Source organism: Hakea prostrata, chromosome 4, assembly GCF_041222555.1.
Source record: "Hakea prostrata isolate BN-2017 chromosome 4, UWA_Hpros_2, whole genome shotgun sequence".
NCBI lineage: Eukaryota > Viridiplantae > Streptophyta > Magnoliopsida > Proteales > Proteaceae > Hakea > Hakea prostrata.
Genome location: NC_142603.1, coordinates 18395976 through 18411939, shown reverse-complemented (window position 1 = coordinate 18411939; position 15964 = coordinate 18395976). Strand labels below are relative to the sequence as shown.

At 39.1% G+C, this 15964-nt stretch overlaps 1 protein-coding gene across 1 annotated transcript in view; it reads right to left on the bottom strand.

Moving 5' to 3' along the window:
- The window catches only part of ATSAC1 (Phosphoinositide phosphatase family protein), a 47354-nt gene continuing 31390 nt past the window's right edge, over positions 1-15964 (bottom strand). Inside the window, exons 13-16 of the mRNA XM_089152594.1 lie at positions 15685-15897; positions 11198-11389; positions 1225-1312; positions 1-726 (exon numbers count right to left, since the gene is read on the bottom strand). Coding sequence (XP_089008720.1) covers positions 475-726; positions 1225-1312; positions 11198-11389; positions 15685-15897 — 745 coding nt within the window. The 3' untranslated portion in view covers positions 1-474. The remainder of the gene's footprint in view (positions 727-1224; positions 1313-11197; positions 11390-15684; positions 15898-15964) is intronic.

Below are 15964 nucleotides of genomic sequence, written 5' to 3'. Positions count from 1 at the left end.
GCTCCCCCTGGGCCCCCAATTGCCATGACTGGTTGATGATGACCCCCAATGAAAATAAAATAAAATAAAATAAAGAGCAGTTTAATAATTCATTCCCTGAGAACTATCAATTATTTGGACACTCGCAGAACAGATAGTCACGATCATGTAACAGATAATTGTTGCACAAAAATAAAGCAAACAATTGGTTTCAGACACCAATTGCAGAATTTAAATATGAATTGAACTCATACTTCAACGTAATGGTGACTATCCCAGCCTCAAACCCCCACAGGATAAAAATAGAAGGGCACCCTTTTACCACTAACAAATTATACATGGTAATAAGATATGACACTAATTTCGGAACAAAATTCTATACAGGTGTAGAACCACTATGTACAAAGAATTTTCATTTTCACAGTTATATGTCAGGGAGAGTAAGTTTGCGTATAAATAGTGCACCTTCTCTCTTAAAGATTTTTTCTCTACAGATCAGTTCCTGTGTTGCATCCTCTCTTCCCCAATAATCCACCTGGTCAGCCTGCTTGGATCTTCAGCCAAGTATTTACACGTTGTTGACACAATCCCAAGGTCAGCACCAATTTGATCATAGTCTTTAAGAGCAGCTTCCATCTCTGCTTCGACTGCTGCATCATCTGCACTATCTACACTGCCCATACGAAGGAGATCCGAGTAATGTTTCTCTTTTTCAGAATCATGTTCAAAGGATTCCAGTGCTGAGCCCTGCCGGTTGCCAGAAAAGCCATAAAGGAAGTCAGACAGGAGCAACCCATGCATGCTTATCAATCCATGTTGAGAACATATTAGTAAATATTAGGTAACTCTACAAAAAAAAATCCAACATGAAAGTGTGTCCGCACTTTTTTTTTTTCTTTTTTTTTTTGGGAGTGGGGTTTTGGGAGGGTAGAAGATGGGACTGCAGTAGAATGGAGAATACAAAAGATGGCCTCTAACAATGGGAATAAAGCTAAGAAGGAAAAAAAGAAAGCACCATAAATCCACAAATTCTACCACTAACGAGTATACAATAGTCATCCAGCCACCCACTAAAATAACAATAACAAAGAAACATCATAGACATAAAAGAACAAAATGCAATAGATAGCACCAGTGTCCTAAAGAATATACTGAAGAAAATACAGTCTACAAACAATGAAACCAACAAAACAGAAGAATCCATCATTTATTAGGACCAAAACCAGCTGTGCATCAATATTTTACCTGACATAACTCAGAGTAGTGCTTGTATATTTCACTATTTTCATCTTGATCACAAAGCAGTATTCCACCAGATGCTTCATTAAGGTAACTGGCAATCAAAGCACACAATAAATAAAATGTCTTAGCCACAGATAATTAACTAAATAACATTAGATAATCCACATCAAAATCCCAAAAAAAGGATTCCACAATACAGAATCATCTAGATTCCCCAATACAAAGTTTAAAATAATCCCCATGCTTTTAATAATCCTGAGATCCAAAATGCTAAGGTTACATAAATCCATTCCATATGCAGACATATTTCCTATCTCATACATACCGCCACAAGACTTCTTTTTTATACCTTGACATTGTACATTATCTCCTTCCTGTTGCCTTTTAAAGACTTCAACTGAAATGAACCGTTATAGTTGACCTTACATCACCTTAACATCTAATGGCACGACAGGCATAAGGGCTGAAAATGCAGTGGACGAGCAGGTGCAAGACTACACACGGAACTACATTTCAGTCAAAATAGATGGCTTCATACTCTAAGGACCCGGTTGATAACCCAATGAAAAACAGTTTCTGGTCTTTCTTGCTTCGAGATGCAGAAAAAATTGACCAAAAACCATTTTGTTTCACATGATTACTGCAACATAAATTGAAATTTATGAAAATTTTTGCTCTAAGAAACACTTTCAATGCAACAACTATTTGTTGTTGCATCTGTTTCTTGAAACAAAATTGGATGCTGACCATGGTACAAATTTCGGTCGAAACATGCGAAATGTCAAAATTTCGCATTTTTGAAAAGTCGAAACGAAACTCATGAGGACCGAAAAAAGTCCTCAGTTTTGATCAAAACTGTCCAAATTTCGTTGAAACTTGTCGAAACCTAGTTCAACCCAGCTGGACCAACCGGGTTCATGAGTAAAAAAAAAATTCCAAATTTCGTGGAAACCCGAGATTTTTTTCTGTAAATTTTGTAGCTTTCCCAAATTTCCAATTTTTTGTTTATTTCATGTTTCCCCAAATACCACGACAAATACCCCCTCCATTAGGACTTCCCTAGCCAAATTGCATATTCCCTCAAACTGGTTATCTTAAGCATGTTGATGACCAAACTCATAAAGTTATAGTTGTCTAGTTGTCGATTACCTTGACAACCATAGGCATAAAATTTCATGGGATGTTTATGTTCGTTGGTTGGAGGAGAGGATGTTATAGGCATAGTACTACTCAGCTCACAAGATGGATCCACTCTTGGCACTAAGTTGTATTTTCCTTTTATTGTCAGCTATTTTGAAGTTAGAAATTATATATTGAATGTTATGTGTTTTAAGTAGTTAAGTTTATAGTGTACTTTTCGGACAACTCTACATTGATGTTATGTACATTGAATGACATATTTACATTGATTTTTTTAGCAAAATATAGTCAATGTGTTCTTTATACTCTAATTAGCTTAAATGCAAAGTCCCACCTTAAAATACTCCTTAAAACTTGTTGAAACTTGCACGAAAAAGTCCTAAGCTTCCTCGGAATTTCCCAGTTTCCCACTTAGGTTTCCCATTTTCACCTGGTCGAAACTTGAGTTTCCCTCGAATTTTTTTCTATGGTGCTGGCTAGATTTAAGTGAAACAGTTTTAGAAGGGGTAATTATGGAATCTGGCACTCTAAAAATAACAATGGCAAATTTTGTAGATTTTATTACAATTTTTCAAATTTTCTACTCCCAGAAGCAAGTTTTATCAAATGCCTAAAAAAGTGTTTCTGCTTCCAAAAACACTCATAACTGTTTCTGGTGTTTCTTGAAGCAGGAACACTTGGTGAGTTATGAAATGGGTCCTAAAATATTTCAGGTTTTGACAATAGTTCAGAAAATTCAATGGTTTCTGCAGATAAATACCAAGTTTTTACCAACCTAGTTAGTTTATCTGGTGGATTAAACTTCCAACTTTCATTGTAAACCCAGCCCTCATGGATAGAACTTTCTCTTCTTCCCTTCTCAGTTGATTTGGGTCTTTTGGCACTTTCTATGCTCATAAAACAAAAAGTTCTGAAGTTCCACATGTTTCCATAGTTCTGTTCAGTGGTTTTAACCAGCCATCTCATGTTGAGTTTTACCCCTAAAAAATCCCTACTTTTGACCAGTTAGACTACATTTCGGTTTTTTGGCTGCTGAAACCTTGATTGTTACCTGAACCTTTATTCTTGGGACTACGACTATGGGCCCAATAGTATATAATCTAGATCAAAGTACAAGAAAAGAAAAAGTGCAGTAGCAAGGGTGTGCAACTGAAAAAAAGATGCAAGAGCAAGTGTGGCAAGAAAAGCAGGGAAAGGAGAGAGAAGCTCTGCCACCTAAGCAGAGTTCTCACGCTTCAGCAATCGTCTTCATGGTTGACCATTGTCTCTGATAGTTTCTCCTAGATTTTGAGAAGCATCTCCTCTGTGTGTTTCTTCCCCAGCAAGATTTGTTCCTTTCTGTTTCAATGAATCGTCCAGATGATAGCCTCTCGCAAGAACCTTTTCACTTTCTCTGCTCCTTTTCAAGCCAGTTCACTTTCTCTGCGTTACTAAAGGTGCCCTACTTTTCCCTACCTTTTTGCATATGATCCGAGATTCCTAGGTAATCTTCACACACTCAGCTCTAAATTTTGGCATTTAATGTTTTTCTATGCATGAACTAGCATTTCATCATTTTATCTCTTTCAAGCCACATACACGGCACTTCCCTCTCTGCACATGACCTTCAAAACTCTGCATCCATTGGTCATGCATCACATGTTGGTTTCCAATATTATCTTCTACAAGAGGAAGTAATGGAGCTCAAGATGTTGCGGGTGGAGAATAGTGTCATCCTAGATCTCAGTTCACACGATTCGTCTGCACATCATCAGTGCACTTAGGGTTTTCAGTCTCTACAGGTTTCACAGGATTTCCAGGTATTTTCTTCTTCGTCTATTGGTCATTTTGTGCAATGTACCTTTGTGTTCAAGGGAAGTTCTCCTTCTCTGTTTGTCGACTGTTCTATTCTTCTATTTATACTGGGTGATGGGTTTTGGTCTGTCTTATCCTTAGATGTCCACCTGTGGGTTTTCTTCTTCTCTTTAGAATTCGTTTTAGCTTTGGTTCAACAATGTGTGGAAGTGACAATGACTTACCCTTCCCTCACCTCTTCTTCTGATTCCACCTTCATTTCCTGCAACTCTTCCCCTACCAAAAGGCTTTCGAACTATAGAATCTGTATGTATTTCTTCTAAGCGTCTAGATGATGTGAAGAGGTACCTTCATTATACCATTTTGGGGTGGATTCCTGATGGTATTCATGTTAGCATGAATGAACCGCAACAACTTGCAAACAGAGCTTGGCAGCCCAAATCTATCAAAGTGGATCAGATGCACCCTGTGGAAGGATCTGTCAACAAGTTCCTTCTCAAGTTTTCTAGCGGCCATGACATGAATGTCGTACTTTTTTCACAACCCTGGACATACAGAAATCACCATTCTCCTCCAGCCATGGAATCAGTCAATTCCCCATCATAAAACACCCTTCCCTGTTGGAGTCATGTGGGTTCATATGAACAACCTGCACTAGATGTTCTACATCGAAAGATATCCTTCATGAGCTGTTCTTGAAGGTTGGTCGAGCTTTAAAAATTGAGTGCCCTGACAGCCTACTCGCCTCTATTAACTCTCCAGCAGCTCACAATTTGGTTCCATTAACCCATCATCTTGTTACTGCTGTTCTGGTTAAAATTTCCCACACCAGGAACATGATTGTTACCTTTTCTTATAAATATCTCCCTTCAGCCATCTGTCACAACTGCATTAGACTGGGTCATAAGAGCACAGATTGCCCCTAAAAAAACACTTCAGAACTTCTCAACTCTCTGAATTCTCACCAGGGTTAAGATGCACTTAATCTCCTCCTGCCAAAGCCTGTGATTCCTATTAAGATGCAATTTCTGATTGTTGATGTGGGAAGGATTTAAGATGACTTCTTCTCTGGTATTGTCCCCATTGACCCTAACAATCTCCAAAACGTCCATATCCCTGTGAATGCAGATTACATTCAAAAGAAGCTTATTTACATCTTACAGTCATTCCTTTGGATGGCTCATGTGTATGGAGTTAATAACCTGAGATACCAAGAGAGAGATGACCTGCTCTTGTGAATATAATTAGAGATTGTACTAGATACCACTCTGTTACAACTGACCAAGTGGTCTATGATCTTGCTGATATCAACCTATAGCCATGACTAACACATGCACTGATCTCTCTGAGGATGCCTACTCCCATCATACCCCAGAAGAGAAGCCCATCTTTCATGGCTGAAAACAAGAGGGTCATTAAGTCCTGTCCCCCCTACTTACTCTTTTAACCAATCGTGGCCCCATCATTTTATCTCAACATGGTGGACTGGTAGATGTCTCTGGCTTCCAGCAGGTTCAAGTCTCTAACATTTCTGTTGCCAATACTTCTAAGGGTAAAGAAATTGCTCCGGATGCTGAGATCCTCCCTCCTCTGCTCACTTATAAGAGAAACTCCAGCTTACGAAGCTGATGAGAACACTGCCGAGAAACTTGAAGCAGAATGGAAGAAACTAAAAGATGAACCCTGATTTTCTGAGTTCTTGATGGTTGACCATACCCAGTCATCGAGGGAGCCATGAGAACTCTCAGCCTAAACTGTCGGGGTTTGGGTCAGCCCTCAACACAGAAAGAATTAAATCTAAATATCAAGAAATTCAGGCCCTCTTTACTTTTTCTTTGTGAAATTAAGAGTGCATCAACATCTCTTTCTTCTTTGTCTCCTAGGTTAGGTTTTAGTCATTGTGTCTCTGTCCCTCCCTGTAAGTCTGCTGGTGGTATTTTGCTTTGCTGGTCTGATGAAGTCTCTGCTGATGTGTTATGGATGTCTAGTTGGTGTATCCATGTTCACGTCTCTCTCTTAACTATCAATGCACTATGTCTTTCTTGTATATGAACCCATGTACTTCCATTAAAAAGAAACAGTGGTTAACACTTAAAAATTTATCTCTATTCATTAATAATGCTTGGGTGATTGGGGGTGATTGGAACACTTTTAACTTTATCTTACTGAAAAAACAAAACAGGTGGTCTTTCTTTAAAGCCCCACAGAATTAGAGATTTTCAAAACTTCATAAGTATTGATCATCTTTTGTCCTTACAAACATAAGGCTCCAGTATCACTTGGTCAAATAAAAAACAGTTTGCGAAGAGTTGAAGGGAAATTCAATCGTCTTTTAGCTAATACGTCATGGCTTTCCTGTTTTCCTGATACACATGTACAGCACATTCAAATATTCAATGCACATCCTCAGATCATTATGCACTTCTTCTTCACTGTGCACTGCATCCACCTTCCAAACATATACCATTCAGGTTTGAACACTTTTGGACCATGGAACCCACCTTTGTAGAGGTAGTTTCTGAAACCTGGAAAAGACCAATTCATGGATCGCCAGCCTTCATCTTAAAAAAAAGCTATACAACCTAAAATCCTCTTTGAAACACTGAAACAAACATACTGTGGGAAAAAATTGCACAGAAAGGAAGATTCTCTTAGGCAAGATCTATACCTTCATCATATGATTGATATCCCAGACAGACCTTTGGAATGGAATGGGATATTAAAGAAAATCTCCTCAATGCCCAATTGTGACTTGTGTTGAATCAAATAGACTCCACGTGGCACAAAAAATCCAGACTTAACTGGAATCTCTTTGGTGATCAGAACACCCACTTTTTCATCTCACCACTCTCAAAAGAAGAGCTCACGATAACGTAAGAAGTATCAACTTAGAGGGATGTTGCTTGTTTGACCACTCCTCCCTTAAAAGTGCTTTCATAAAACAATTTAAATCTGTTTATTCCTCATCTAACCCCATCTTCCCTGATAACTATTTTGACCTAATTAGAGGTCAGCTCTCCAATTCAGATAGGAACATCCTCATGAAACCCGTGACTGATGACAAGATTAAACAAGCTGTTTATAAAATCCCCTCAACCCGATGGGTTCCCGCGTAGATTTTATCACTCTTGTTGGGATACTTGTAAGCATGAGATCTTGAACCATGTACACATTTTTTTAGGACATGCTCTTTCTCATCTTCCATTAACCATACATATATCTCCCTCATTCCCAAAGTTGAAACCCAGCCTGAGTGTCAGAATACAGACCTATCAACCTTTGCGATGTTAGTTACAAGGCCATTACAAAAATCTTTGTCAATAGGCTGAAGCTCATCCTACCAAATATCATCTCTTTCAACAAAAATGGCTTCATAAAGGGTAGGCATATTCAAAATAAAATCTTGATAGGTCATGAAATGATGCACAGATCAAACAAACCAAAAAACTTAAAATTCAGGGCTTACGGCTGTCAAGCTTGACATGAGCAAAGCATATGATAGACTTGAATGGCCATTTGTTAGAAAAACCCTACATGCATGGGGTTTTTCGAAATATTGGATTCAATGGATCACGTTTGTATTTCCACCCCTACTTATTCCATCCTTATAAATGGTTGCCCTTCTTCCTTCTCTCCCTCTAGAGGTCTGGACAAGAAGATCATTTATCTTCTTACCTCTTCATCCTGTGTGCTGAATTACCCACTAGTCACATTGACAAAGCCAAGGTAGATACACACATCAAAGGGATTAAACTTAGCAGGGGTGGGGAAAGCATATCCCAATTGGCATTTGCCAATGACCTCATTCTTTTTGGGCAAGCCTCAAATAAGGAAGCTAACCAATTCCAATCTATCATTCAAACATACTGCACATACTCTGTGCAGCAAATCAACTATCAAAAAAACCATGCCCATTACAGTTCCAGCACTCCATCCACCATCAAAGGACAACTCTCTTCTCATTTCCACATCACCCCTACTGCAGAGCTAGACATTTACCTGGGAATCCCACTCCTTAGTGGTAAACTAAAAACAAAGCACTGCAATATTCTCCTTCACAGAGTTAACACCAGACTTCAGAGTCGGAAATTTTAACTTCTCAGCTCTTCAGGCAAAACTGTGCTCATCCAATCAGTCACTCAAGCCATGCCCACATTTCATGTCCTGCTTTCTCCTCCCTAAATCCATTCTTCATGACTTAAAGCAAACCACAAGTTCTTCTAGACTAGTGGAGAGTCTTCCCTTGTACACTCCATTGGTTGGGATTCTATTTGTCAACCTAAAAGAAATAGGGGACTGAACCTGAAAAAATTGAACTCATGAACCTTGTTCTTTTGTATCAGAAGGCATGGAAGCTCCTCAGTCCCAATACCACTCTCTGGGGAAAACTTATGAAAGAGAAATACTTCAAATCCTCCCATTTCTTGAAAGCTTCTACTCCATTAATTCCTCTTGGGGTTGGAATTCAGTTATTAAAGCTCAAGATTATATGATGGAAGGCCTCATTCACACAATTGGAAAATGGAAAAACAACAAACCCATGAACTCATGAACCTTGTTCTTTTGTATCAGAAGGCATGGAAGCTCCTCAGTCCCAATACCACTCTCTGGGGAAAACTTATGAAAGAGAAATACTTCAAATCCTCCCATTTCTTGCAAGCTTCTACTCCACTAATTCCTCTTAGGGGTCGGAATTCAGTTATTAAAGCTCAAGATTATATGATGGAAGGCCTCATTCACACAATTGGAAAATGGAAAAATAACAAACCCATGGACTATGAGATGGATCCTGGCACACCAGCATTATAAGCCCCATTTCCTGCATACAGAAATGTAACTTCTTTTATTGCTGACTTCATTAATAATCATGATACAACTTGGGATTGAGATAAACTTGAACTTCGGTGGCCACCAGACCTTATTGACAGAATTTTGCAAATCCCCTTACCAAGTTTTGGTGGAGAAGACACTATTGTCTGGGAGCATACATCTAATGGTGTCCTCAAATGTAGCCTCAGCTTACAGAACAATCATTAAAAGCTCCCCACTCTGAATCCTCCTTGTTATGGTTAAATCTTTGGCATTTACCACTCTCCCCAAAGATTGCTCACTTCATTTGGAAAGCTTGAATAAAAAACTCCCCACTCCGGTGCTTTTAAAAGATGGGGCTGTAATATCCTTGTCGTGTGTGCTATGTGTCAAAATGGCCTTGCTACGACAGATCATATTTTCTTAAAACTGCCCTCAGGTGATGAATATCTGGTTATCCTATTATTTATGTATGTGGTTGTCTAATGTTGACATTGAACAACAGATTGGACACTTCATCAATACCAAAAGACAGACCTTACAACAAAAGAGGAATCTGACTCTGCACCTGATTACTCTATGGGTTATCTGGACAAATTTCCACAACACAGTTCATGGCAGGCAATCAAAAAGTCCTTCCCAGTCAAGTTGTTAGCACACTCCCTGACAGATGAACACTCCAAACATTACAATCTCTCTCACAGGTTAAAGAGAAGAAACATTTCAAATGGACTTGCCCTCCAGAAGATTCCATCCAAGTTCAGGCTCTCTAAAGGCAGGTTTCGGCGGTGTTGGCAGGAACAACCAAGGTCAACTTATAGTCTACTTGGCCAACTTCTGTGACAACTCTACATCTACTAATAGCTGAAGCACTTGCCATCAAATAGACAGCATGGAAAGCTAAGGAACTTGGTCCATGGTCAGGAGACAACCAAGCTTCCTTGGAGAATTTGGATATATCGAAGACATTAGAATATCAGCTTCCTCCCTTCTTTCCATCAAATTACAGCACACTCATCATGAAGCGGATTTTGTGGCAGATCATCTTGCATCTCCCCTTTTTTTCTTCTTTTCTCTGTTTTTTGGGTTGGGGGGTGGGGGTGGTTATAAAATGGGGTTATTCAACCCAGGAAAACAACTTAGCTCTCAGCATGAGCAAGGCCTTTCTCAGCCTGAAGGATGTCCTCAAGGTCTTGAGGGGGGATCCTGAAAGTATAGCAAGGGGTTCTCCATGTCTGTCCTCTTCGCCATCCAATCAGCAGCATTGTTTGCCTCCCTGTACACATCTCATCATTATACATCCACTATTGCCCATCAGCTTCCTGACCTTAAACAACAGACTGGCCCGCCTTCCCTAGAATGCAAGAGCTACTGCCTTTGTCGAAACTGATACAATACACAGGGTTTTTTTTTCTACTGCAGTTTGTATTCCTTCACATATTGCCTGCACTTTGGCTTCAAGTATATTAGCAGCTTGCAACCTTTTGACAAATCTCCCTAGGAAGTTACCTTCCGTGTTGCGAAAAATCCCTCCAACCTGGTAGTGTGACTAGTGTCCACCATGACATTGTGCTGCATCCACAGTGCAGTTGCTCCAGCCTTCCTCTGGCAATTTCCACCCACCAACTGCGAATGGAACTCTTTAATGAGTTCTGGAATGTTCCCTGGCCCAGTGTAATTTTTTTCATGCCCTTCCCTGACCATCTTGCATCATTTTCTGCTAAAAAACAGCAGGATTTAATATCCCCCCCCCCCTTAGGTTGGCTCCTTTTATTAGATGACTTAGGTTGTAAATAGCCGATAAGGTTTAAGTTTAAATTCCAATAAATCTGTTTCCAACCAAAAAAAAGAAGTATGCTTCTGCAAATATTTAATTGGAACAGCTTCTTCTTGATTGAATCAAAAAGCCTTAGTGGAAAAGTAGAAAGGACCTAACAATTCCTAGGTTCAAGTAGGCAACCCCATGGGCCCCTGAGCCAATGTTAGCCATGGGTTTACAAGTTACAACAACAACTCAGCCTTATCCCAACTAAATGTAGTTGGCTACATGGTACAAAATTATAGAACACTCATGGGAGAAATTACAAAGGCAGGAATTTTATAAGAGCCAGATTTTGAATGACTGAATAAGGATAAAAACAACCAGAAAATTTCAATGATGGAAACAAAATAGTGAACTTAACATCTGAATAAAATAGCATTCCACTTTCATCAAAACAACAGTATTAATTACCTCTTGAAGATATCCTCCTCAGAGATCTCACTACCAATTGAAGAAAGCCAATCGAGGTCACATAAACCAGCGGTGCTCATCTCATCTTCAGGCACTGCACCAGAAATTTCTTGTCCAGCAACCTTTGGACCAGAACCACTTTCATACTTTCTCTGGCCGAACAGCCAATTAGGACTTTTGAGTTGTATTTCACTGCACCAGAGGTGTAAAACTTTTAAGAGGTCAAGGAATTATATTATCTTTGTGTCCAAAATGTCATCTCTACTAGAGCTCAGAAAAAACCTAATCTGTCAGCGACTCAGCATAAAGATTATCATATAAGATGTGGCCAAAAACTCAAGGCGTTTGAGAAAAGTCAAAGTTGGAGCAATCATTTATGAAGCAACATGGTTTAAGCCCAAAGATGAACATCATCTTCCCCCTAATAATTCTTCATCCCATTTATCTGGGGACAAAAAAGAGACATTGATATCCAGATGTGTTTCTAACTTTCTCTACTGAAAAAGGTCAATGCTACAATTACCTTTACGCCTGCAGCTACAAAATTTTGTGCACCAATTTTCTTACTCAAACCACTAGCTAATTTCATTACATGCTCAAGACACTAAGAGCCTGGTGAATCACAGCGAACTCAACAAAGCGATGGATAAATTGGATATGATCCCCTCAGTTTGGTTGGGTTTGGATGGGCTAAATTGGAAGATATAAGACTTCTCGTTTCAGGGGTTTTAGGGAGTACGAGAATTCAAGAAAATATTTGTATCTTGGAATTACATGGTCCAGATCACAGGTCAAACTAGGATCTAAGGTCACTGGGAGAATGATGTACCTAAAGTGAGAGACAGATCTAACGGTTATATTGATGTAGATCTGTCCTTGAATTTTGGATCTCTTGAAAAATTCAAAAAATTCAAGAAAAATAAAAGAAAAAAAGAATAATGAGATGTGAGAAGGGGAATGGAATGTAGGGTGCCAACTACCTAGGATGGGGGAGCCTTGTGAGATTTGGATTGAATAGAGAGGTAATCCCATAACCACACAAGCGTATTAATCAAAGGCCCCACAAACAACTGTCAACCCTAGGTTGATTTCAAAGGAAAATAGGCCAATTCGGAGTTGGATTTGCATCAACCCCTTTTCTTGGAACTGACTTTTAGTATCTCAAAACACAGCACACAACATCTAAACAAGTGGGGGTCAACCATGCATATAGTCACAACATAAGCAATGTCTAGTTGAGTATTATACCAGTCTCGCTACAAGGTGCTGATAGACTCCTTTATTGTTAGGAAATGCCATGTCAGCATTGCCACATCAACCTCCATTAGTTTTGATGATAACAAACATGAATTATTAATGGCTATATTGAGTTGTGTTTGTTTAGTTCAATACGAGAGCAAGTGGACCAAATCCAACTCAATGTCAAATGTCTAAGCCCAAGTCAAGGCCAAGATCAAGCCAAGATGGACATGAAGTCTAAGTCAAGATGAGCATGAAGAATGGATTGCAAGAAGACTCAAGAACATCAATGATCATCAACTCAAGCTCAAGCAAGAAGACTTAGCAAATTAGGACCTAAGTTACCTTGTGTACACTCATATGTTATTGCACTTGATTGTACACATATTATGTCATTAGATTGACCTATGAAATGTTTGGAGAGTGTATGAGGCTTAAGGTTGGCTAGAAATCCCTAAAACCCCTTTAAGTCCATGTATTTCCCTATAATAAGCATTATGTGCTTCAGACGGAGCTCCATCTGGGCTCAAACGGAATTTCTATCTGACCAAATGAATTGTCGTATGGTCAAACGAAGCTCCATCTGGTTAAAAATGTCCCAACGGCTATTTTTAACGGCTACATTTTAAATGAGATGGACATCAATCTAGGCTAAAATTTACCCATTTTCTATCCCTTAGGGGTTGGGTTAAGGCATTTGAAGGCCATCTATATAAGCAAAATTCACCGCATTTGAGAGTCTTAACCTTGCCAATTGATCAACTACTCCCCAAGTACTCTCAAGCTCTCAAATTACAAGAAATCACTTGTTTTGCCTCTCACCCTTACTCCACCCTTAAAGAACATACCAAGGTGTTTAAGCAAGCTCATTGGACCAAAGCTTGAGGTGATTGAAGGCTTTTGTTGGAAGGTCATTGGTGGTGCAAATCATATCATTTGGGCATCCAACTCTCATTGCATCACACTCACACAAGGGGTAAAGTGTCACACCTTTTGTTAGGTAATATCTAACCATCTATTGTATTTTCTTGTCTTCAATTCTAAGTCTAGGTAGACTAGAATTGGTTAGAATTGGTTTTGGGTGCTCTTGCCAGTGAACAAAGATTGTAGAGGGTGTTCTTGCCCATGAACAAAGATTGTAAAAGGGTGCACTTGTCCCGTAACAAAGACTGTAAGGGTTTGATTTTCTACCCACCGTATTGAAAGAAGAATCACTAGTGAAAATCTCTCTTGAGGCCAAGAGAGGAGTGGACGTAGACTTGTAAAGTCGAACCACTATAAAATCCTTGTGTTGTGGATTGTTTGTTTGCAAATTTGTTTAAGTTCAATTTCTATTGCTTACTTTCATTTTATTCACAACTTATCTTGTATTTGTAACCAAACCGAAAAATTGGGCAATTCCATAGCTGCAACCTATTCACCCCCCCCCCTCTAGGTTGCTTTAACAATCCACAATTTCCCCCATCTTTTTTCTTCAGATGTGTGTTTGCATCAAATAGTGTATCAACAAAGCAACAACAAGCATTCTAGTTGCAGACAAAAGATCTAATGTACACTTCCTTTAATAGAAAATCCCTTCAATAGATGAGCAACTTGAATTCCAAGAAAGCACCACAACCGAATATGATTTCTTTTAAATAGAGTAAAACAAGTAATAAAAACAATCTCCTCTTCTAAAAACTTCCAAACCCTACATCTCCTTAATCACCAAGCCCTAGTCGAACCTAACCCTAATCCTTTCCCATCCCTAGAACACTTAAACTAGCTGAATTCCTTTAACCATAGGGTATTCTAAACCCTAATTTACTGCTGATTCTCTAGAAGTGGATCCTAAGGAGTGGAGCTAGATCTAGGGCTTTGCATCAAGCTATTGAACCCTAGATCCCAAGTTCACATCACAGATCACACCCAACATTGATATGATTAATAAAGCTTCTATAGTACAAGTATTCTTGTGTTTCAATGCTGCAATTCTGATTTTGTTCAATTTGGTCAGCAAAGGCCCATAATTAAATAACTCTCAAAGTTTTAAGGTGAGGTCAAGCCTAGATCTTTGTTGTGGCTGAAAAGACAGCCTTCGACACTCCATCTCCACTTGAATCCAAGCATCTAAAAGGCCTGCAACCGGGTATTCTGGCAGCCTACCCCATCCCCCATCCCTTTTCTCTTTAATTTCTGTTTGGAGGTCCCAACCCTGGTTCAAGCACCCTCTTTCACCTCATATCAAGAATTCACACATCTCATCAACCATTCACCACAATCCTCCCAAACTCCAACCACCATACCACCATCATTACCCCTACATTTCAATCCAAATTACAGCCCAAAACACCCAGCTGAAACCTCAATCTTAACACCCCATTTTCCCTCCAAAAATAAGATCTTTCATAATTCCCAATTCCACAATCCAAACTTGATGAAACCTGACGATATAGTAAGCAATCAACCCTACACTCCACCCAAGTTTTCCATTCCATTACCCTTAGGTCCCCCTAGGCTACCTCAGGAACCTATTTCAAATTTCCCCTACCCATAATTCTTGGAATACCCTTAAATCAATCAAAAACTCTCCCATACCAACCAATTACAATTCCACAACCCTAACCAGAGGATTCAGAGATTTACTCAATCCTTAAGGGGTCAATTTTAAGAGACAACCCCCCCCAAGGGCCATAATCGAACTTGATAATTTTGGGTCCTGCCCCACAGATCTCTGAAGATTGGACCTCATTCATTTGAGGCTACATCACTAGATCTGCATAAAGGCTAAACTATGGCATTTGATGCCACTAACGCAATGTTCCTTGCACCCCAAAAAGTCCACCTGGATAAATAGGTTTGACAATATGCTTGCTACACCACTCAAACTAGGCACAAAAGCCCTAAACTCTACCCCTAATCAGCAAACAACTTTATTATTTAGATATTTTCTAATTATCCAGTTCTAAATCAGTATCTCAATTTTGTTGTAGAACTGTACCACAACTTGACCTGCTCCAACCTCCTAGAAATCCATACTTAAAGCTCCAAAACTATCATTTAATGATTACACTTAATCTTGAAAATGTGGACTTAATCTGGAAAACATGGTTCTATGGCCTGCATCTTGAATATTTCTTCTTTTTCTTTTTTCCCTTTAATAGCAGATTCTAAACCAGGATTAAGTGATGACATTAATTTTTTTGACAAGAATAAAAAAAGATAAGTGAGTAATTCAAGTTAATTGCTTTGAGCGAGTAAAAAATTACGCTGCATCAGGTGCCATTCCAGAACTTCCCATACCACCACCTGGTTTGTGATCTGATTCACTGCAAAGTCTTACATTCTTTATTGAACTGCAGGTTCTATCTATTAATTTATCAAAAGATGTATATTTCTTGCGCAAGAAGTCCTCTTTACAAGAAAAAATTGGTGCAAGAGACACTCCCATCCCAATCAAAGCCTTAGCATCAACGGATGAACTGCAGAGGAAAAAAGAAATGGACCTCTTTGTATTAGTTTTCTTGCAAGAATTAGCAAGAACACAAA